The sequence below is a fragment of the Ixodes scapularis genome, unplaced genomic scaffold (genome assembly GCF_016920785.2).
Source record: "Ixodes scapularis isolate PalLabHiFi unplaced genomic scaffold, ASM1692078v2 PGA_scaffold11__112_contigs__length_91849675, whole genome shotgun sequence".
Taxonomy (NCBI): domain Eukaryota; kingdom Metazoa; phylum Arthropoda; class Arachnida; order Ixodida; family Ixodidae; genus Ixodes; species Ixodes scapularis.
The window spans coordinates 7977290-8001809 of NW_024609837.1; the positions used below are offsets into that span (position 1 = coordinate 7977290).

Here is a 24520-nt window from a genome sequence, read left to right on the forward strand (position 1 = left end):
CTACGGAATGCTGGGAAACCCAGAGCGAAGAACAACAGGCGACGGCACAGCGGCAACTGAGCATGCCAGCATTCCACCATTCCGCGGCGCCTCCTCCTTTCTGGTTCTATCTGGCTCCGCACCAGCTGTGCGACGCCCCTTTGACGAAAACGAAAATGCTCGTTTTGACGGAAACCCGGCGGTGTCTGTCAGTTTGTCTGCACCGGGGAGAGAGGAAGAGGTTGACGCGTGCTGACGCTAGCACTTCGGACCGACGGAAGCGTCGCAAGCGTCACCCTCTCCCCCTCCCTCTCCCTTTTTTCGCGGCGCTGACAAACAAAAGACACCGCCGGGTTTTCGTCAAAACGAGCATTTTCGTTTTCGCCAAAAGGGCGTCGCACAGCTGGCGCGGAGCCAGAGAGGAGGAGGAACCGCGGCGCGGTGGGATGCGGGCATGCTCAGTCACCGCTCTGTCGTCGCCGGTTGTTCTTCGCTCTGGGTTTCCGTAGCAGCGGTTCGTAGGCTGTGATGTGTGTTGCGTAGTTACAACGTTGGGTGCGGTTCCCTCCCCCCAGTGCTATGGATGTGGTTCTTTCCACAGGTGACATGGATGACCTTATACAAGGGCATGAACGTACTCTGACAGGCAGAGCGCAGAGAAGGGGGGCGAAAAAAAATTACAGGAAGATCCATTGATGGATTTCTAGGGAATGCCTTAACATGACCCTTGGGAAATACCACACGCGTCCCTCTTTGGGAAACGCTTACACTGACCCCGTAACGAGGCCAAAAAGAGGCAGCAAAAAAATAGAGGAAGCGAATGAGAAAGCCAAAAGAGAAAAGTGAAGGGGTCAGCGTTAGCGTTTCCCAGAGGCTGACCGTGTGTGGCGTTTCCCCAAGGGTCATGCTAACGCATTCTCAAGGATCTACTAATACCTGTAATTCGTTTCCACGCCTTTGTTTCGCGGGGTGTAGAGATCAAATGATGCGTAGCGATAAAGGGTCGAGTTCCTAACACGGAAGCAAAGCCCTCCCTGTTATCTGTTATTACACTAATTCGAGGCAAGAGTGAAAGCCAGTGTCTCACGCGCTGGCGGATCGTCAAAGGAGGCAGACGCCCAACTTTCCTTTTGGTGAGTCGAAACGCAGCGCACTAATACACGAATGTAAAATTAGTTGCGAATCGCTGAGGCTAAAAAGAAACGAAGTTGAAACTAGAACTATGTTTGGTCAAAGAGAACAAAACGCGCAATCACGAATTATTCGAAAAAGTAATTAAATTGTTGAAATCTAATTCTCGTACACGAGGACTTTTTTGTCTGTCATTTTAAAAGAGAAGACCGCGCGTGCATGTATACTTTGATCGGTACTCAAGTTGCGCCAGCGCACGGATACTCATTGCCATATAGCCTCCTCTATACTCACAAAGCCTGGCAGTTCGACGACGGAGCCGTAGAGTGCCCGGTCGCACTATTAGAGCGCGAGGATCTGGTAGCACAGAGCATTTCTCGGGGAACCTGGACGCCAGCGCACAGCTTTTGTGGCGACGATAACCCGAAACATGGTTTTCAAACCCGACGAGAAAAGAAGCGGTCGCGCGAGGAACGCGAGGAGGACGAGCGGACATTCCATAGCTCGGGAAAAGTGTGTTTCGGCGTCTCGCCGCAGCGGGGCGCCCTTCACGTGGCTCTCCTGTCCTCCGTTGTCTGCCGCTCTACCTTTTCAGTTTTGGCGGCCGCTCTCGTGGCGATCTGCCAGGCTTTGTCACTATAGAAAACGCTATGTCGTTGCTTATTGCCAGAAAAGGGTATACCGTAAATCACCGCCAAGGTGAGAGTGGCAGGAAAGAGCTTCAGTTGTCCAGTGCGAGCCTCCTACCTTCGATTATGCTTCGACAACGCTTCCGCGTCTCATGCATGCCGCGCGTTCAAAAGACGCGCCCTCTCTTTCTCTCTCTCTGCCGACCGATGGTCACGTGACAGTCGCAGGCTTCCTTGGATCGGCTTCGGCTGGCTCGTAGCCTCCGCCGCGGTCCATCCTAAGAAGAGACTAGAGCGGAAATGGGAAGGACGGGTCAAGTTCAGATGATAAGTCGGAGCCTCGATCGCTGCATGAAAATACGGTCGACACTAAAAGATGCGGGGACGGCCGAAGGCACACGCACCGCTGTCGCGCCGTCTCAATCGAGACTTGGCATGCACCAACGCCTCTTTTGCGCGTCGCCTTGTGGTCGCCTTCGGTAAACGTCCGACGGAGTCGGGATTTCTGATGCGGGGATTGCTGGTGAGCGCGGGTCTCTCTCACGGTATAGTTAAAATACCCGCAAGAGGGATTCCGAGGCCACACATCCGTGGGGACGAGGAACTAGAGTTAGTTCCCTCGGTGGGTATCTGGAGCGGTTTTGGAGCGTTTTTTCGTTGCTTCTTGCGCTCAAGCGCGCTGAGATTTACCGGCGCGAGCATGGAGCGCTTCTGAATCGCTCCAAATCCTCCGAGAAAATTCCGAACGTTTCAAGCAAGCGTATAAACCCGTCCTGGGATCGATTGTTCAGGCCCGATTTCACGCGCAAACAGAGGGTGAAAAGACTTGAAAAAAGAAAAAAAATGAAGTGCCTTTGTTTCGCTCTGTATCTAGCGGATTCAATTACCGTTACGTAGAACTAAAGTCACTGACTAACGTACAAGTTTGGGCTAGTAGGTATTTCATGATTAAAATTTCAAACAGCGCAAGGACACGGACAAGTACAAGAAGGTAGACGAACAAGGCGCTGACTTACCATTAAAGTTTATTCGTGCTAACATCAAGTATAAATACTGTAACGCCATGACAAACAAATAAAGATAAATAATGATGGCGGTTCGAAGATGCCGTACATCTTCGAACCGCCGTCACACGCAACATCAGAGCTTGGGGGCATTGAAAAATAATTTTACTCTCTTGAAACACGCAAGAAGAGCAACGTAATTGTAACAGATCTGGGGAAATAAGCATGAGTGATAAGTGTATTGCATGCACAGTGCCAGAGACGCTCATATTGGCCGAAGAACGCTTTCAGTATACGATGATGCTCCATAGCGATCTTGGCAGGACCGCATGGTTTAGACGACCCTTTTGAAACTTCGAAGCTTTGGAAGGGTCCACAATGGCAATTGCCATGGCAACCAACAGCGATGAGCCAATCACCTTGAAAGGTGTGGTAGTCTGCATGCTGGCATTTGTTTGTCTGGCTAGCAGGTGGGAAGGCAATGGCGCTACTTCTTCAGATCCACACTCTAAAAAAAAGGCCGTGCGTCTACTTTCCCGCATAACACTCGGAGAGCCAATCTCTGCGACCTATGAAATCAGCTCAGCGAATGATGAGGCGGAACATCCGTTTAGACCTAAAAATGAAGTCTGCACTGTGGCATTACGCAATGCAAAGCGTCATGCTTGCATTGCGTAATGCCACAGCGCAGACTTCATTTTGAGGTCTGAACAGATGTCCCACCTCATCATTCGCTGAGCTGATCTCATAGATCGCAGAGATTGGCTCTTCGAGTGTTTTGCGGGTAAGTCGACGCGCAGGCACTTCTTAGAGTCTACCCACTGTCCTTTCGATCAAAGGCAATCGGAGTTCGGCATCGTCCAGACGTCACCGCAACCCTTGCTCAAGGACTATAGACGACTCGCTCTCCGCGTGGGAATTCCGCCAACCTCTCATTCAGGCACAACGCGTGAGCGTGACAGTTAACGTAAACGCAACATCAGCCTTTTTTTTTTTTTTGTGCGTTTAGCGTGGCGACGGGTTCACAGAATTTTCACCGTCTGGGTCTGTGCAGCCCGGATGAGCCCACCATTTCATCGCACGAGCACATATTTTGATGCGAGCTGTTCAATTCCGAGAGCAAAAACAGGAAACCCAACGATCGTTTTGGATCGTGCTAACCACGTGACACTCCGTAGGCGTACATTGTACCAGGCTTTAATTGACCTGTGCCCAATTAAAAACCCCAATATATATATATATATTTTTTTTTTTTCAAACCATTTTTTTAAAGTATAGTCGAATTTTTGTTTTAACAGATGTGAGTCAAGCAGCCGTCTGAACGATTTGTATACTGAACAAATAACTTAAAAAACAAATCTATTTTAATTTTTGTTTCTTTACGTTTGCGAAGTTACCTACTACTTGCTATCAATAGCGATCTGCCGTTAATGTGTGGACACCTCCGTTCGTCCAAAAGAGCGTCAATAATGCGAGTTGTCCATAATAACGACACTAAAATGCATTTACCCAGTTCGCCTCCAAAAAATGTTTAACGAGACACCACTGTAGAGGGTTCCGTACTACGCTGGCAAAACTTCTCATATACAGCGGAAACACCAGCCGCCCACTGACGCTGACACGCGCAACACAACTAATTTTATTTTATTTACTTAATTTTTTTTAACTTTCCCCTGTTTTTACTTTATTTTTATTTTTTTGTTGACTTCGGAGGGTTGTTTCAAGGAGTTAATTTTTCGTCGGAAAATCGGAGTTGATCGGAGCTAATACCGTAAAGTTGTCAGCAAATGAGAAGGAAAAAAAAAAGTATCGCACTTCTTGCTGACAACTTCTTTTTTTTTTTTTTTTTTTGTAGTTGAAATAAAGTTTTTTTGACGCCCACAATGCTATTTCTAGGTTTAACGAATATCCGTGTAAGTTACGCCGGCCCATTAAGAAAAACAAAAATGCGTCTTGATTTTATTTTTCTATTGTTTTATTCGGGAAAATTGATGTTCCGAAGCTTTCGCATCCTTTCGCTTGATAATCCGGACGTAGCCCACGCCACGTGTCGAAGAGACTAATCGAACAACGTGAAAAAGCGCGAGTCCCTGAGCCTTTCCTGCTCCTCTCAGCTCATAGCGTCGACTGCGGCAGAAACCAACGTCGTGTTCTGGCCGAGTTTCAGCCTTCACCCATGCCAACTTTACTCGTGCACGTCGTCGAAAAATCGGGTGTCACTTTCTCTCCCGGGTCCGCTACTTTAACGGCGAGCTAAATTCACAAAGTGGACTCTTTATCGCCGAGATAATCTTGTTTCGATTTTCTTTCTTTCTTTGTTTCTCCTCTTATTTGGAGAGCCAAAGAGGTTGTCATCGACCACTCTAAATAAATAAGAACAAAAAAAAAAAGAAACGTGAAAATTTTAATGAACAGATGAGAACGTAAGAAATCATGTGAAATATTTTGTGCGTCTTATTCGGTTCTGTAAGTTATATGTTAATTGGACTTTTTATATATATATAAGACCAGATAAAAGCGTATATAAACGCCTTATTCATTAATGTAGGTTCTTACGTGTTGATTGGACAAATCACATATTCGTATTTCTATTTTTTTTTCAATATAAGGCGGCGCGTGTGAAGAAGAGCTGGTATCCGTTTGTTAAAATGCCAGCTGAACGTTTGAAGGACGGACACACGCAGAGACGAACAAAAAGGCAGACACACCGCTGGACTAGCAACTATTTTAATTGAATCTTTTTTTTTTTTCTCTTTAGCCTACATATTATGCTAAACGGATTCGTCCTCTTTTTCTCTCTCTATGTAGACTAAAGAGAAAGACGATTTTATTAAAATGATTGCTAGTCCAGTGGTGTGTCTGCCTTTTTGTTCGTCTGTGTGTGTGTGTGTCGTTCAAACGTTCAGCTGGCATTTTAACAAGCATGAACCAACTAGCCCAGCTTCAAGTAGTCACTGGTACCCGTTGCACGCTTTCTTCGTTTCGTTACCTCGAAGACCGGTTTCCTGGTATTATACACGAGGGAGGGTTGTGAATATAATTTGACAATTCTATAAAATCGTAACAAAAAAAAAAATGAAAGCCGTTTACAACTCCCTGTAACACCGAATTCGAGCGCAGCTCTTGAGGAGGAGGACGAAAAAGTACTGAGGGGAGGGTATACCCCTCCTCCTCCTCTCCCTCCCCCCCCCCCCCCCCCCCGCGCGGTGCATCATGGGAAATGTCCCAAAATGCACCGCGCGGGACGCTCGTAACGTCACACGTGACGTCACGAGGATCCCGCGCGGTGCATTATGGGACATTTCCCATGATGCACCGCGCGGTTACGCCGACGGCGACGCCGCTCAAACCGGAAACGGGCGCCTAACCGCTCATTCACGCTGGAAGCGGATCCGCGTTCGCAAAGCGGTTGCGAACGCGGTTGTATAAAGATCCAGTACATTTGCACGCGCACTTGATGTCATCGAGTGCGCGTGCAATTGCACTGGATTTTTATACAACCGCGTTCGCAACCGCTTTGCGAACGCGGATCCGCTTCCAGTGTGAATACACAAAACATGGTACGCGCATACAATGGAGGCAAGAGTAAGTCTACAGTATCTAATACAATCCTAAGTCTAATTTCAACGATTAATAAAGGCACTGAGCATTTCGGGAAACTTAGAGACCTGATTCACCATTTTATGAAAGTGAAAATGTTCATTTGAGCACTTCCTACCCAAAGTCCAACTTATGAAACAGGGGGGTAGTGTAACACAACCATTCGACAAATATTTTAAGGTGCATACGTCGACACTTTTTCTTTTCCTAAGTACAAGCGTACTGCCGAAACAATATGAAAAAGCGAACAATATTAAAGAAAAAGATAGGGTAGGGTTCTTACGAACAGGATACGTGGTGAAAAAAGAAAAAGACAAAGTCTAGTACAGACCAGGTGTTTTGTGTGCGTCAACTTCACATGAGCTCTTTGTATCCGGTGCACTCAGATGCAAGCGCTTACATAAGGTTCAATAAAAAAAAAAAAAAAAAAAAAAGCAAAGCGTGGCAGATACATTTGGTTCGATAAATTGAAGCAATATTATGCTGGGCCAGAAGGGGATTTTCTACCCGACGATTCATGCCTACCAAGCGCATAATACGAGCATACTCGGATGGATAGATGGATGGATGGATGAATACGGCTTAGCCCTTTGAATCGGGCGGTAGCTTACGCCACCTAGCCATTTTGTTTTACCATTTAAGCTTGTAGCAGCGCCACCTACGAAAAGTTTTCGAGGGAAAGGAGGGCAGGGGAGGAGGAAGCAGACGGAATGCTGGAGAGGAGAGGAGGAAACCACCTCCTCTCTTCAGCATTTCGTCTGCTTCCTTCTCCCCAGTCAGAAAACGAAGAAAATGCTAACAAAAAATAGTCAAATTAAGCTCTTTTTTTTTTAAATTCCGTAGTGGTTTTGTTTAGCCGTAAATAGGAACACGGTCCCTTATGTCTTTGTTATATTTTGGCCTGCTTCGTCTTATTTAGCGCCTAATTTCGCGAGCAGTCGCCACACCTCCTCTTCTAACCTGAACTCCCGGTACGAATAACGCTGAGTTTGTGATTTTCAGTTTCTTATTTATTTATACAATTACCAGAGCGGAAATATGCAGTCACGTCTAAATAAAGTAATTAAGCGAATATACCTATCTAGCCCCTTCGTTTTCGGGTAAAACCAATATTTCCCAATATTTACAACCAGGAACATGTTTCCGATTTTTTTCCCGAATTCGAAAATTTAATTCCAGCCTCTTCCAAATTACTCTGCTCCGAAAATGAAAGGAACAAAGAGATGATAGGAACACATATGCGCTGGCTCCACACCTCAGGAGCATACCTCGATTCCTTTGGATTCACTGCAATCGCATATGACATAAACCAAGCCCTCAAATGTTGCCTTTAATTATGTCCATCGTGAAGTATCCTTTGTCCGTTTCAACCAGCGCAAAAAGAAAAAAAGAAGAGTGAGAAATTTCTCATTTCAAATGTAAGTAGGTTGTGCTGAGAGAACGTTCTCTCGAAGACTGAACAGGTGTAGGATGGAGGCAGAGATGCTGCGCACGCAGCCTGTTATGTAAGCAACAAGGATTTATAAAAAAAAAAAACTTTTAAAACCCGTGTGAGCTAGCTCTTTTCATGTTTCAATGCTAAATGGTGTACACAATTTTAAAAATAATACCTGTATTCAAACCGATCAAATTGTTAATTACACCTGTATCATTCTATATGTAACCTCGAAAAACCCAAATTTTTTAACCAAATAAAAAAAAGAAACGATTTCGTTTTACGAGTATTATTTTGCATCAAAGGGCCGATTTTTATCCCGGTTTTTGAAAAATATAAAACCCGAAAACGAAGGACCCTAAATATTCTCCACTCGTTTCCCCTCCCGTTCGCGCCCTTTTGCAAGATGTTACCAGAGAAACTGTACTTTTATGCTTTCCGATAAAAACAAATAAAAAGCATTGGAAACAGGGAGGGAGGGAAGGGGAGAGGGGGGGTTGTGATTCGAGGATTACATTTTCTAAATATTTGTCCTAATATTAGTTAAGGCCCCTTGACGTAACAATAAGATAACCAGTTACCAGTCCAAGTACCAACTTACCCTGCATTATTCTCGCCCCATGCTGGCAGAAACATAGGATTATTGTTTATTAAACTTAACCCCGTGTTTGCAGAAGCATAGATAACGACACCAAACAGATATGGGCCAATAGTACGTGAAATAAACACATAAAGGGATAAACCCAATCGATTTTGACCCAGTTTCGCGGTTCCTAATTGAGTTTCGCGGTTTCTCGTAGCAGTGATATAATGACTCAGAAAAATTCCCGGATGCGAAATGCGTCCCTTATAAATCTCTCCCCAAAAACTCATCGGTATCTTTTTTTTTTTCTTTTTTTCTTTTTTTTTTTTTTAATTTTGTTTACGCTGTTTAGACGAACCGAAACGAGACAACCACCGAGGGGATAGTGACGCTAGAGTGTATGGGAGTCGCGGGGAGTAACTCCAAGCGGCTACGCGTTGAATGTCTATCAATGCACGCGCTTTCTTAGTGTTTCAGTTGTCATGAAAAATAAGAATAAAATGTTTCATGCATTTTCCCATTTTCAATTATCATTATGTGACTCAGTTGGCCTGAGAACACCCAAAATGGCAGCAAAAAAATGTTTTGGGTTCTTTGTTGTCGCCGCACGTGACCAACAGAAAAAGAGTGTGTCGTCTGAACACCCAATTTTCGACCGGCAGTTTCCACACATTAAAAAATATATATATATATATATAGAAAATAGAATTTGAGCTGCAGATATTTTCGGGGGCAGTTCAAACTTCGGCGAGCATAGACGCCTTTTCAATGATCAACCACGACCAATCATGACGAACCACCTTTTCAGTGATTCCGCGACCAATCACGGCGAATCACACTTTTTCAGTGACCCATCACGACCAATCGCCACCAACCATCATCGACGCGCGCTTCCTTCGAAAAAGAATTAGCACTCACGGAGCGACTAGGATGCATTCAAGGACCATGGAACAAGTGTCGTCCCCCTTTAACACGAATGAATTAAAAGCTGAACGAAGTACTCACAGAGACAGACGATAGCCATGAGTCTGAGTGCCAAGTCCGGCGGCTCGCAGTCTGGATAGAGCGGCTTGACCATGTACGTGGCGAAAGTGAGACTCAGCACGGCAAGCGTGGCCGGCTGTACCACGAGTACGGTGACCCATAGCCGCAGGAAAGCAGTGAGCGGTCCGAACGCCTCGAGCACGTACGCGTAGTCCCCGCCGGACCTGGGGATGGACGTGCCGAGTTCGGCGTAGCACACGGCTCCGATCATCGAAAAGAGTCCGCACAGCACCCAGATGACAAGCGAAGCGCCGACGGAGCCGGCGTGCTCGAAGACTCCCTTCGGCGATACGAATATGCCCGAGCCGATGATCGTACCCACGACGATCATGACGCCGCTGAACAGTCCGATTTCTTTCTTCAGTTTCACTTGGCCGGGTTCGTCGTGCTCCGACATGGTCGCGCTGTTAGCTCTGGATACCAACACGGGTTTACACGTGCGGAAAACGTGGCGTCCGCGAGGTGCACGCTAGAAGTGTCGGCGCGATCGGCGTTGTCAACGTGCTGGGATGTTGGGCGTCTGAGGAAGAGGCCTGCGGCGACAGGAGCGGCGCGGCGGTGACGGCGGCTACGGCGGCGACGGCGGTTCGACGCGCGGCGTGCGGGCGTGCGGTGTGCGTGCGTGCGGTGGCCACGCATGCGCTCTTGCGCGCCCCTGATAGCAAACAGGAACCGGATGTCAGTAGAAGTCGATGCGTTCGTCTGCTCCGTTTGGTTGCTGTGTCGGGTCGGTCGGAGTTAGCTCGGGGTCGTGGGGGTCGGTTGGGAGTGAGACGGGACGGCGCCAACATTGGTCGGCGGAGCTGCCGTGTCGGCGCATTTTTGGTGCCTTTGTATCTGTGGGGTCTGCCTTATCTAGTTTTTTCCTGCTCTCGTGCATTTTTCTGTACGAGAAGTCCGACTGTCGTTTGTATTAAATGTTAGTTTAACTTCGGTGTTCAAAGTCGAATAAACAGACAGCACGCGTTGCAAAAAATCTACATAATGTGCGACTCTAGTTTCCGTTTCGGTTTCAAAGGCGCGCACACTATGAATTCCTTGGTGTCTTTATTCTTCAACAAAAATAACACAACGCGCATGACCTAGATACTGCCCAATGTAATTTTGCATAAGCCGAGGAATGTTTGGAAACAATTATTTCAAGCAGACGACGGGATGATTCTCCTTCGTCACACCATATTCTTGGTGGCTCAGAGAAGGTTCCATTTACAATGGGTGCTAAAAATAGATGAAAAATGAATCATAGAACAACACTTCAGTTTGGATAAAGCTTCCCTCTTCCCGCCCTTTTACAGCTGGTAGTTTATTTAGCCTGTATATATAAGTCCCGTAAAATGCCTGCAAAAACCAGCTCGTCTATGCGTCCCCCAAGTTTTATGAACCTACCAAACTCCGGAATTTAATAGTATGCACTGCCAAAACAGCCACCTACTCTTGTGCAAGTGACACTGTTCTCTAGCGGCGTTGGAACCAAATATGAAGTCGAAGTTCGCTGTTATTTCGATCGACCGCTGCACGGGAAGAGCCTTGACTACCATTTATTCAAAGATAGACCCGGTTATTCTTTTTTCGGTGCATATTTTGAAAAGTGAAGAACAATCTACAACCAGGACAAAAAAAAAAGATATAAAAAAGTAGACCTGGAATTGCACTGAGCCTATCGCGCTAACCCAGGCACTCACCCGTCTCAGTCGGTGCACCTAGCACTCCGGTGCAAAGCGGTGAAGCTCGACACCCGCGCTGTTGAGAGACGACACGGAGGCATGCGGCAGACATGATAATCGAGTGACCTCACCAGGAGGACACGAGTTCAGTTCTGTCTCATCACAGTAGCCGCCATCCTACAATTTGGCAAAGGTTTCTCGAAACTTTCAGCTCATCACATCGCCGACACCTTCTGGAAATTTAGACGAAGTCGGCGATCCATCCGCCAGCGCATCAAATAACCAGCGCGGTTGACGAGCGATCTCAGTTCTTCATTTTACCTTAACTTAAAGCGCAGCCGCTGCTACGAGCCAACGCGAAGCGCAAGTTTCGTCTTTCTGAGACTTTCTGAAATGCATATTTTACCATTTTTCTTTCCTCCTACTGCTGTACAGATTAAAATAAAGCAATATATTGTTTTTATGATTTGTCTATTTTGGCGCGGGTGTGGCGCAATCTTGAGCAAAAATGGCACTTTGGCGTAACATGTAGCACACCTTCGTTCAAGGCGCAACTTGGCGTAGATGGCGTAGATGGCGTAGCACTTCCATCACTGAGATACGAGGGACTTGTCTGTGCGAGGAAGACACGTCTCTGTATGTGCACTATCTCCCGTAGAGATGCTAAAGCAAACAACAACAAAGTGTCTGAATGCAAGAGCGCTCACTTCCTTAGACATGCCCCAATATTTTTCTCAGCATATTGAAAAATAGTAAGAGCAACACGTCCACCAAACTGCCCACTCGGAGAAACATAATTTATTCCATATACAAAAAATATACATTTATCAAAGTACAGACAAGGGGAAAACTCCCATTCTCTTAATAATTACACGGAGCACCCTATGCAACACTGGAAATTTGTACGAACCATGAGACTGAACGGCGAGAGTCACGACTGATGGAATGGCTGTGTTGTCATCCGCAAAGCGGAGAACACACAGTGCATGAAGGAAATATCGGAAAGCATGGAAAAAGGACCTATACGACACACCATGTTTCAAACATCAGCCACGTCCTATGAACGTCCATTGGCTGTTACTGAATTTGAATGTAACCGTGCGGAAGCTACCAACACTCATCAGCGCTGCCCATCAGGCATCTGCCCGACGCCCACAACATCCAAAAAAAAGTCCCCTGGAGTGACGTCCCATATACGTTTCGTAAATTACGGCCTGTCGCGAGCATTCTGTAATCTGACATCCCATACCCGTATGTCCGCGAGACATCACCGACATCCATGAACATCCGCAACGTCCCACCAATGTTGATAAGACGTTAGTTATCCTCGAGGGAAAGGTGAGGAGCGAGCTGCGGTGCTACCAATGTTTGCAAGACCTCTCTGTACATGGTTGCAAGACCGGGTGGGGAAAGTTGTCAATCAACAAAAGGATAACGTTCATGCTGCACCTGGCAACTTGCAGATGCTCATACAAGGTGTTTAATTTTAATTCCAACAGATATAGAAAAAAGGGGTGAGAGTTAGGCAAGTGCTGTCTTCACCATGTATTTATAATGCTCGATTAGGGAATAATCGGCATGCTAAGTTGACTAATTAACTAAGATATGTTAATTTACTTTTTATTTATTCATTTTAGGGGCCATGTTGCAAACTGAAGTATTGATGGCAAATACTATTACAGGAAAGACAAATTTAAAGAATTTGCAAAAAAATAGTGGTTATCGAGATATTAATTAATAAATTTTTGCATTTGTTCTGACCGATATAAAAACCGTGCGAAAAAAGAGCGCATCAAGCCCTGCCCAAATTGACGCTTGGACGAGCAACATAGCCACGTTGTCACTGGTCCTCAGCACACCCATTAAGGTCACGCTGCCGAGATATTGATGACATGATAGAAACGACGATGTCACTCTTCAAACCGTCATTGTGGGCGTGCAACACTTTCTTTTAGCACAATTTTCTGATTGGGCGATAACGAAAATTGGTCGTTTAATATCTGAAAAACAATTACCTTTTCGCAAAACTATTTAAATCTGTCTTGCTTCTCATTTTAATTGCCGTCAATACTGCAATTCCAACATGAACCCTAAAATCAATAATTAACAAGCTAATTAAGAGAATTTCGTTATTTAGTCAACTTACCGTGACGATTATCCCCTCATCTAACATCCACCGAACCTGATAAATACATGAAGACGGAACTTGTATGACACTCAAACCTCCCATTTTTAAAAAAATCTGTTCAAATTGAAATTGAACAACCTGTACGTTAACACTCCACACCTCACTTGCTGCAGATCTGCATTCAGCACATCCTCTGCATCTGTAAATTCACGACTCAGAGTGTCGGCTCCTTGGAATCGATTCTCGGCAAAACACAATACGTCTTTCCACGGCCAAAACCAGACGAAAAGCTCGAACGACGATCTATCCGAGCATTTCATCACGTTGCCCGTGGGTCCAACGACGGTACAGATGTGCAGATTTGCGGCTTACAACCTAAGCCGTCTGGAACGACGACTTTGACCATTGAGCACGACTGGAATGTCCAGACGGAGCAGCGAGGCTGGACCCTACGACGGGTCGTCCGGCGTGACAGCGGGAGCGGGGGACCGCACGGGAGCCATCTGGCGAATCTCGGCAGCCAGCTTGGACTTCTTCATGTCCCAGAAGTCCATCTGCGCCCGGAGCACGCTCATTTGCAGCTCGTGCTGCGTCCTGTGGTACTGGATCTGCCGGCGCACTTTCTCCCGCTGCAGCTCAATCAGGTCAGGGTCCCACTTGCGCTTCTGGCCCGACTTGGAGGGGAAGTCAAACCTGTCGTCTTCGTCTGCTTCTGCCTGAGGAACAAAGAACGGATTGTCCGGTCAAATTTTGTATTCGGGAAAACACTTGGATATTATTCTTGTTGCCTCGAGACACATCGTACGTGCAATATCTGAATTTTACATGCCCCTATGCATGAGTAATTCGAATTTATGCTGGTCTAATCACATCCTAGCGCAAACGCTGCTTTCGTTGGCAACATTGAAGCTACGACGTGACACAATACAGAGCGATCACTTTCGTCCCGTCGTTTTCCTGCAAGTGAACGCAGCATTGTGCTTCGTTTTTGTTGTTGCGCTCAACTTGTTTCATGGATGAATGAGATTTTTGTTGCGCAGCTGGGCGCCAGAACCGCCAGGCATCACGTGCGAGCCAAAACGTGACGTTCTACACTTTTCCACGAAACGTGGAGTGACAAGCAAAATGGATCGTTGCCGTGCATAGGGGCTGGGTTCCCGTCAAGATCGAGGTCCTGCTTTTGCAGCGGTTATCTCACGAAAGAGAGCTACGAGCTGAGCTCTAAGCGGACAGAAGGCTCGTAAGCTGAGGTGTGATGCCGTTCCAACGATATTCAACTACGTCCACCCACTCCCCGTCCATATCGGATCAATCGGTTTGATTATGCTGCGAAACCGAAACCAACAGCTAGGCCATCTGGAAACCATGCCAAAAGTTGTATTCAGCACGCATGCAGCCAGATTCTGTTAGACCTGTGTGCGAAAATGGAGCGTGGCTACGATTCACCAAGCTCGTCCAAGTCAAGTGAAAACATGCACTTGAAAGATTCACCGTTTGCATTCGACCCGCGGTCATCGCCTCCGAGAAAACGACTCGCAGCCTCATCACCGATCCAGTGGATCCGCCGAAATGTGTACCCAGATGCCGCTTCGTGTACCTAGGTGCCGATTCAGAGACAAAATCTGCATCCTTTGTTTTGCAAGCGCTCCTAGTTCGACTGGTGGCCGTCGCAGTTGTGTTTGCGCGAAACGACATACGTTTGCTCGAAGATTATGGCTGATTTCGAGTAATATCCTGCTAAAAGGCGCGACTTTTTTTGCACACGCTTGGGAACGGCATTAAAAGAAACGTATTTCAGTAGGGTACGACCTAGGAGAACATAATTCGAAGCAAAATACAAGACATCCATCGACTAACGCTTGTTATCTCGACCACGCAACAAACCTTTGGGTTTTGTGACGTCATAGTAGCTACAGATGTCGGCCATTGACACTGGCGAATTCGGGGTGCAGTTTCGTACATACGCTCATCAAAAGGTTTCATTAATAGGGGGAGATCATATATCAAAATGAAAATGGCGTTTGTCTATATGAAGGCACCTTCGATGTAACGAGCGCAAAAACTTAAAGGAGCTGTGCAACGATTTTAACGTTGAAAGAATTGGCATTTTCTGCTTTTGATATTGTTCACTGTGTCACAAATGGCAGAAAACACACCTCCTTTCATCGCAATGTTGCGATTCCGCTGCATAATAGCGAGGCAAAACTTGGAATATTTCCCGACCTGCAGCCACGAGCGGCGGCCATGAGAAACAAGCGGCGTGACGTCACTTGGGTCGTTGTAAGAAAGATAGCAAGTTGTGCGAATACCTGCTCGATAAAAGGTAACTCTTTTTACAAATCTTGTCGTTCCAACATATATATAAATGCGTCAACACCCTGGTATCATCGACAACTTTTATTATACGGAGTTTTAGTGGCGCCATCTATCCTAGGTCCACAAAACCGCGAACAGCCGCCAGAAGCCGGAGGGGGAGGGGGACAGCGCCGGACGGGCAAGGACGGGTGGTCACGCGGTCGGCAGCGGATGAGTTCTCGCTGCTCGCTGATGGCTCTAAAGAGAGAACTTTTCCGGAACTCCGCGCCTACTCTAGTGACGTCACTGTGCACGTGACCCGGAAGACGATGCACGAGTTGAGAGGCGGCAAAAACCTGGATCTTTTTCATTTTTTTATGTAAAAACTAGGGTATCCAGGCAAAATCTGTTTTCTGTAGTTCACTGCAGAAGTGTCAGGCATCAACTTCCACAATTATTTAAGCAAAGCCCTGAAATTGTTGCACAGCTCCTTTAAGTACTTCCGGTTTCGACCGGACAATTCCTTTAAAGGCTGGTTCACATATTTCCATTTGGGTGTGTTCGACTGCATTACAAAGCGCAGGTACAGTTGTCGGTCTGAAGTAACAGTCTGCGACCATCGGTGTTGCACCGTGCGGAGTGGCGGGAGGGAGGAAAAGGTCAGCAAACCGATTACTCCCCAACTCCACACGGTGGTGGTGTAGGAACTGCGCATTAGTGCTATCGCTCCCTCATTGCATTTGATGGAATGTTTAAGCCAGTCGATTTTTCGCTCGGTGACTGCACGGTGGAGCCGCAACAATCTGGGGAGAAGCGATATGCTTCCTTCTACCTTAAATAGCGTAAAGGAAATAAGAGCAATACGCCGCAGATTCTTGCAATGTTAAGAGTGTTAAAATGACCCCTTTAGAAAATATGACACTGTACATTTCCCTGCAGATGAAGAGCAAAGGACAGAGCAATGTGCCACGGATATCGTTTCTCTCACCCCATGGTTGGAGTGGGCGTCCAGCGTTGCCGCTGAGGCCGCGCCGTCTTCGGGCCCCACGGCCAAGACCGGCTGGAAGGGACGGCTGCCCAGCGGATGCGGACACTCAGCACCCTCGCTCAGCATCTCCGTCCTGATTGGCTGCCGAGTCTTGTGCTCCGAGGCCGGTGGAGGAGCGTCCGTCGACGACTCTTCTTCCAGCTCCGTGATGACCATGCTGCGAACGACGGGGCAAAAAGCGAGACCGTGCAATTAAGTTTTTTGCTTTGGCTTCAAAAAGTCGTTGGAATACGGCAAGCAAGTCGACCTAATTACGCTGCCTGCAGTGCGTCTCCAACTCGTGCGTTTACGCCATAAAAAAAAATGGTCCCTCTATTTCTACCTGATGACGACAGTGTCGTGATGTCGTTGTCTCTGACCCTGTCGGTGTCGCGGCAGCGGATGTGGCAGACGTCCACCACCGCTGCAAACGTCCATCATTAACCGACGTCACAAAAGCCGGAGGGCTTTTGTGACGTCATTTGTTGCCGCTCCGGGACCACTTTTGATGCGTAGGCAGAATGGGACGCCAAACAGACCAGCCAGAGACGCGTTTTAGGCACAATAACCGAACTGCATTTGCCTAAACGAGCTAGAAAGGATGCACGAAAAGGCGGAGAAGAGTTATCATGTGCGCGATGAAGCTTCGACCCCGCAGACGGCTCTCTCCTTGATGGGTGGCAAACGATACATCGGATGCAAGCTCTTTGTTTGTTGTAGCACGTCTGATTCCGTCTGCTGTCTCAGTGAGATAACTTCGTACTAAGGAAAGCAGGATATACAATATTGGTTCAAGCTCTGGACTTCGACGATGTTCTTTGCACACATTGTCGAACATGTTGATCTCGAACAGGAATAAGTCACCAGAACCATAAGGGTTGTGACACATACTTGAAATGTTTCAACTATAAAACATCAGATGGCGCCACTGAAGCCAGTCACTCCTGCTAAATCAGCACTGTATTATACTCTGTTGCAGGTTAAGAAGCGCAGAAGAATCTCCTCCCACAAAGCCTTCTCTCATTCCACCTTAACAAACGCTGGAGTAGAGCCCAGTGACAAGAAGGAGACCACCAATCGAGACGACCAGAGAGCTTCGTGTGAAGGGGTTGTTCTGCCTTTCTTAATCTGTAACAGATCGTAGCAAGTGTTGCTTCATCTCTAGAACAGCACAGTCTCGAGCACTGACATAGGAAGAGTGCTCAAATGTATGTGTGAAGAGGTCTTTAGTGAGCAGGAGAGTCACTACCTGGACACCTCGTCAATGTAGGTGGCGTGCTGGTGATCAGTGAGAGAGGACGCGTCTGCTGCCGCGAGGCCGTTCTGGCACTCCAGGGATGCCGGGAAGTCCTCGCAGACGATGGACAGAGCCAGTTGGTAGGCCGGGGCCAGGTCCGACAGGTTGCCTGCACGAAAAGCCACAGTTGACTCTGGATTCACACTGGATGGACGGGCGAGTGTGGTCACACTCTTTGAAACCGGTGGCGTCTTGCACCACCTAGCGAATGCCTTTAATATCAATCGTTAATAGCGCACACAGGCAGATTCCCAGTTATAAGGGAGTCTTAGAATAATATACTCAATTTTAGCACACACTAGTGCTAAATTTAGCGCTTGTGTTAGTGCATGCTATGCATGAGTGTATTATTAGAGTAGCGTTTCTCTGCCGCGACGAAAAAGCCCAAGCATCTCGTGCTTGCAACGCTACCTAGATGCAGTAACAATTTTTATTTCACACACGAAATGCAGTAACTTGAGAAAAACCAAAATTTTTGGTTCAAAGTGACATTTCAGATTTGTTTAAATTTGAGAATGCGACGCGAGCGGTTGACCGGTTGTGTCCGCTTGCGTCGCCTTGGCAAGAGAGGTCTCACCATTGCCATGCTGGGCCTTCCAAAACGTTTATGACGTGCACCTCCCGTACGAGTGCAATGTCGTCCTCTGTTAAAATCGCAGTTGTGAAGGTGCTGCTCAAGTCGCAATCACAACGCCGCCAAAGCGGCCACAGTTGCATTCCTGGGAGCCGCCATTTTTTAGCTGTGCTCATCTTGGCTTTAGCCAACTTCTCATCACGAATCCCTCTTGGAGGGGCACGAAGACTCTTTGCGCACGCACGCAATTTCTGAAAAATAGCATATGCTAAAATAGCACGCGCAAAGTGCAATGCAGTCGGTGTTTAACGCATGTGCAGTGGCGACAAAGCTATTCTTTGCGTACACAAAGCTTTAGCGTGTGCTATTCTAAAACTGCCTATTGTAGGGGTTATCTGCCCAAAAGAATATGAAGATGTAACTCAAAGGTCTTATTTGGCAATCACGAACTTGTGATATTCATGCCTGGGAGAAAATACCTATTGGCTCAAAGTGGTCGTTTGAGAGAAAGCAATGCAGATATCATAATGACTTTAACCTGAGGCTGGGCCAGAAGGAGGAAGCAATTTTACAATAATGGAAAAAAATATATTGTAAAACAAATTTCCTTTTTCTGCCACAGTCTTTGGTTAAAGTCATCATGATGGACTTCTACCAGCTCGTCAGTGCACTGTCTGTATTTTTGTCAATGCAAGCACTTTCGCGTTTCTAAACAAAGTTTGTTATCAAAAGGCACTGTCATTTCAAAACTAAGCATGCAAAAGGTCCATGTTCAAGTTATGCTAGTCAGGATATTGTTGATAGCATCAAGAAAATTCAATAAGATAAAATTTTTAAATGAGTTTATTTTATCAGAATCTGAAAATGTTCCTAAGAAACACCTAAAGTTGCCTTTGCAGACTATTCTGACCATAATTGCTTTTGAGTGTAATGTATATTCTTGTTTATTCATCTGTTGAATCATTATAAGCAATTAAAAGCATGCATTAAATCAATTATAAATTTTGAGTTAGAAACACATCTGAAATTTTATAAATTCAATTCCACAAGTTTGCAGTTATTCCCGGATCCCAGAAAAGCTTGTGGCACTTCCCAGATAACTTTTAGATATCCTCAGACAACTCCCGAATATCTCTAGATAAATTCCAGATGTCACGAGAGAACTTGCGGATATCTCCTAATAACTTCCAAATACCTGCCGAAAGTTTGTGCCCTCAGATATCTTGCAGATATATGTGGATAACTTCCGGATATCTCTAAACAACTTCTTAAAATGTCCAAATAACTTTTAAATATTTTCACACAACTACAGAATATCTCCATAGGACTGACAGATACTCCCAGAACCCTTCCAGGTATCTCTAGAAACTTGCAGATATCTCCCAATAACAAATGTCTCAGGAAAGCTCATAGATGTCCCTGATAACTAGGGCTCCGTGTTTTCGGAGTTTATTTTTCGTCAAATTCGGAGGGTGTTTTTCGGAGTTTATTTTTTGCCGAAGATTCGGAGTTTATATTTTTTTTATTCCCAATTCTCCGAAATTCGGAGTTTAATTTCGTTGTGTTTCCTATTAAAAATAAATAAATAAATAATAACCGAATGTAAACGTATGCCAGATAAAAAAAGAAGACGCGCTTGTATGAATTGAAATATTTTCAGTTGAATTTGGCGTTGGTGCCATTGCTATTGGCAATACTAATTTAATTTATCCATCAGATTTAAAAACAGCGCGAAAAGACGAGGACCAGACAGAGAAGTGGCACGGACGTAGCGCTGTTTATCCACGACAAAAGTCACACACAAGTGCCACTTCGATAAACGCCGATACCTTAAAATCACTAAACTCCCGGAGGTAGTCGCTAGGAAGCTCGTAGTCATCCCATCCTATTCCATCAATCTAGCCCGCGGCCGAGTGAGGTGGAGCGGTTAAGGAGGTAATAGAGAGTTTGAACTGCCCCTCTTCCCAATTTTATACAATCTACATGGTCCATAGCTTTCACTGTTACTAATACATACCCTTTCCTTTCTCTAAATCACAAACTGGAAACCAAAAGAGTGGCTTTTGTTGTGACCCGAATGTACAACGAACGACCTGTTGCCCTGAATCAACCTTGAAGAGACAAGTGGCAAGACCCCTGTTGACAACGGTCCGAGATTTGAAAGATAATTATTGTGCAATTTTCCCAGGACCATTAACTCTGTGCTAATCAAACTTTAAAAAAAAAAAAAAATGAACACTGACAGATAAATATTTGGAGTTTATCGGATAAATCCGAATTGACCAAAATTTTACCGGCGGGTGTTTTTCGGAGTTTTTCGGATTTATCCGAAAACACGGAGCCCTACTGATAACTCATGTATGTCCCCTGATAACACTTGAATATGGATGCCTCCAGAAAGTTCATGGGTGTCCCCGATATACTCGCGAATGTCCCAGATATACTCGCGAATATCCCCGATATACTCGCGAATATCTCCGATATACTCGCGAATATCCCCGATACACTCGCCAATATCCCCGATATACTCACCAATATCCCCGATATACTCGCCAATATCCCCAATAACTCGCGGATACCGCCAAAAACGGATGCTTCTAGAAAGGATATCCCTGAATCACTTAATACAGGAATGGATGTCCGCGGAGCTCCAGCGAGCAGCTAGGGGCCCTACTCACCCGACCGCTTCTGTATGCTGAGCGCAGCCTTCTTGGCGAGCATGATGGTCTTCTCCCACTTGCGCTTGAGCTGGTCCATGGTTTTCTTGGAGTGCGGACTGAAGCAGCGTGCATTCACCACCTCCGTGATCTCGATCCAGCATTCCCGCTTCTGCAGGTTTGTCACGCTCTCAGAGGCCTTGGCACGCAGTATCTCCTGGGGAAGAGTGTCACGTCACCATCCACACATCCGGGCAGAGCAGGCAACACCGGGTCGTGAACGAATGACCAGTCGGCAAGGTGGACCCGATCAATGTAGAAAAGAAAAGGTGCACTCGCTGCAACTTACAAGTGGTGGCATTATTTGTGGCTCCGACTGGCTTGCCAGTGCATGTTTTTTGGAATTAATATTGCGGTGTATAGCAGCAAAATGAAATTGAGGGTGCCGTTTTTTCCAACAAAGCATGCTTTGTTATGAACATCGATTGCCGCTACCGTGAACACGACGTGATTCGCTTTTGGTGGCATCCGCTAGACACGATTAAAGATATCGCTGAAGACAACTGCTAAGATGTTTTAGAGCGCAGCTCTTAGGCACCCGTTTCCGGCCTGAGCAGCGTCGCCGTCGGCGTAGCCGCACGGTGCATTATGGAACGTTTCCCATGATGACGTCACACGTGACGTCACCGCACGTTGCATTATGGGTAAATTTCCCCACTAAATTCAGCGAAAAAATTCCCTGCTAAATTTAGAGAAAAATTCCCCGCTAAATTGAGCGGAAAAAATTCCCCGCTAAATTTAGCAGAAAAATTTCCCCGCTAAATTTAGCGGAAAAATTTCCCCGCTAAATTTAGCGAAATATTTCCCGCTAAATTGGAGGCAAACAGGAGAGGAGGAGGGGAGGGTACGGATGAGGAGCATAACCTCCTCTTTGTATTTTCCCCTCCTCCTCAAGAGCTGCAGTCTAATTCGCCGTTACAGAGGATTGTAAACATTTTTTTTTTTTTTTTTTTTTTTCATTTTTTAGGGTATTTTTAGTTTAGCAGGGGGAGGTGGGGACTTAAACACATTACAGAACCCATTGATGTGTTCTTGGTTTCTACGCTTTCCCGGCCGTTGCATTCACAAGCGCCGGTTCCGTTGAGCTTCCACCGAGTTATGCGTATCAATGTTCCCTTAGTTGGGTTTGCCTTCCCGGTTCTTACGTCCAAAAACTTTCATCCGACGCGAAGCATCGAGCCGCTGTTAATCCGCTTAGAAACATACACTTCAAAAGCCAGATGTATGCATGTGCATTGTAAGTTTCTCTGGCTCCGTAAGTTTCATTTCACGTGGAGTTAAATTTACCATCACAGACCGCGCGTCAAGTTTCACTGCATCGCACCACTGCACGCGTCGAGCTTCACCGCTTTGCACCGGCGTGCTAGGAGCAGCGGCTGATGCGGGGGAATCTTCCGCGTTGGCTCCATGGTCACAATTATACATAGATTCTTTGTCACGGGTATAGATACCCTTACTAAAAAAAGCCAAATTATATATAAATAAGAAAGGGAGTTTCCCACGATCGTGAAAGTTAACATAAAACCAACTGCTGTGTCAGAGCTGCTGCTTTTCTTTTCAATAGCCCCCCCCCCCCATAAAAAAAGCAAGATTATTGGTTGTTATTGTTCCACTTTCAATACATAATTTCCAAACGTTTCAAGATCAGTATTGCTTCATAAGTAGAGCATGCAGAAAACAGCGCCAACTACCACAATGTATACCAAATCTTTACCATATGCGTAACACATACCTTCCGCTTCCAGTATTCCGTGATCAGCACCAGCAGGTCATTCTCCGTCCAGGTGGGAGCCTTAGGCTCCAGACTCTCCATACATCTGGGAAGACAGTGCCAAAAATAAATATTGGCAGCGAAAAAAAAAGTGTAATTGATTTTCCCATAAGCATATTCAAAGGTGTAAAAAACCAGAGCTGTAAAGGTCATGTCTAGTGTTTTTCCTAAAAAATTACTACCCGTAGAGCTCCGAGAGAACGCCCGCCCCCGAGAGATCGCCCACCCCGTTTTTCTGGACAAATATCTGTACCATAAAAATTCCGAAACCCCCCCCCCCCCCCCCCCCGCCCCGATTTTCGCCGGACTTCATTCGATGTTCGACGGGAATCGCATCAATCGTGCAATTTGCTGTCTTACAAGCGAGTTCATAGCGGATTCCCGCGTTTTTGTCCCCGATCTGCGCGCGCGATCTCGATTCCAGGCGAGTTGGTCCCGCGCGTGTATATTGTATCGTAAAATACGATTCTGCTGCGTTCGTGATCTGCGGTGTTTGTTCCCGTAACATACGAGTTTGCAGCGGATGCCCGCGTTTTTGTTTGCGATCTGCTCGTGCGATATCGGTCCCCGTGACAGGCAAGTTTGTAAGGGGGCTCTCGCGTGTTTATTGCACCATAAAACTTCAATCTGCTGGGTCCGCGATTTGCGGTATTCGGAGTTCTCGGTGGGTTTCCGCAGGGTCCTTCGCACCGTGAAACGCGAATCTGCTGCGTCCGGAACCTGCGGTATTTTATCCCGTGACACAGGAGTTCGTAGCGAATTCCCGCGTGTTTATCGCATCGTGAAACGCGAATTTGCGATCTCCGCGATCTGCAGTATTAGTTCCCGTGTCACGTGGTTTGTAGCCGGTGCCAAAGTGTTTATCATTAATTTTTGATAAAGTTTTGCTGTGGCATCCCCAAAGATAGCCCACCCCATGTTTTTCACCAGTTATCCCTTCATTTTGGGTGGGCGTTCTTTCGGAACTTTACGGGTAAACAGATTAAATTATTACCTAGTTTCAATATATGGCTTGTATCGACGTCATGTCAGCCGCCATTGCTCCGCACCATGTTCCTGTGTGCGTACTGTTTGCGGCATACATTTGGCATCATTGAACCTGTTCTTCTTCAGAAGACTTGCCAAGAAGAACAAATTCGTTTTTGCGAGATGTATGCTGCAGAAGATAGGAGCTCAGGAGCATGGTATGGAGCAATGGCGGCTGCTACCGTGCCATATGACTTCACATGCAAGGCATGTATACAGCCACCGCAGTTTGGTTGTGACTTGACAAGTATTTATAACGAAAATAGTGCCGAAGTATATAAACTCAAGTAGTTTTATTTGGTTCCTTTACAACGCGAAGAGCTTTTGCAGGTTATGTGCTATTCCTGGGCCTATATATAGTTGGAACTATGTGGTAAAGTTTTGACTCCCCTATCACAGCCCAGCCTGAGAAAGACGTTCAAGCTGCTGCAGTGACCCATTTAGCTTTGAGCAGCCTGCAGGAGATTAATACTTGGGGAACCGAGTGGCGGTGTCGGTTTTGACTGAGTCAGCGGTGTCAGTTTGGGCTCCGCTAAAAGCGGAACACGCGCCGCGAACACAAGAGTGCTTGCGTTCGCTCGTATATGCAATACTAAAACTCGCTATTAGAGAGTTT

At 46.3% G+C, this 24520-nt stretch overlaps 2 protein-coding genes across 2 annotated transcripts in view; both read right to left on the reverse strand.

Annotated features, from left to right (window-relative positions):
- Positions 1–9940, reverse strand: part of LOC8032569 (large neutral amino acids transporter small subunit 2) — an 89541-nt gene extending 79601 nt beyond the window's left edge. The window contains exon 1 of the mRNA XM_029979443.4: positions 9367–9940. Coding sequence (XP_029835303.2) covers positions 9367–9802 — 436 coding nt within the window. The 5' untranslated portion in view covers positions 9803–9940. The remainder of the gene's footprint in view (positions 1–9366) is intronic.
- Positions 9941–11852: 1912 nt separating this feature from the next.
- On the reverse strand, positions 11853–23031 carry LOC121835172. The gene is made up of 5 exons (XM_042289131.1): positions 22840–23031; positions 21069–21264; positions 17769–17925; positions 16481–16697; positions 11853–13913 (listed from the first exon to the last, which is right to left on the reverse strand). The coding sequence occupies exons 1-5, from the start codon at positions 23029–23031 to the stop codon at positions 13647–13649; spliced, it is 1029 nt and encodes a 342-aa protein (XP_042145065.1). The 3' UTR covers positions 11853–13646.
- Between the last annotated feature and the right edge of the window lie 1489 nt (positions 23032–24520).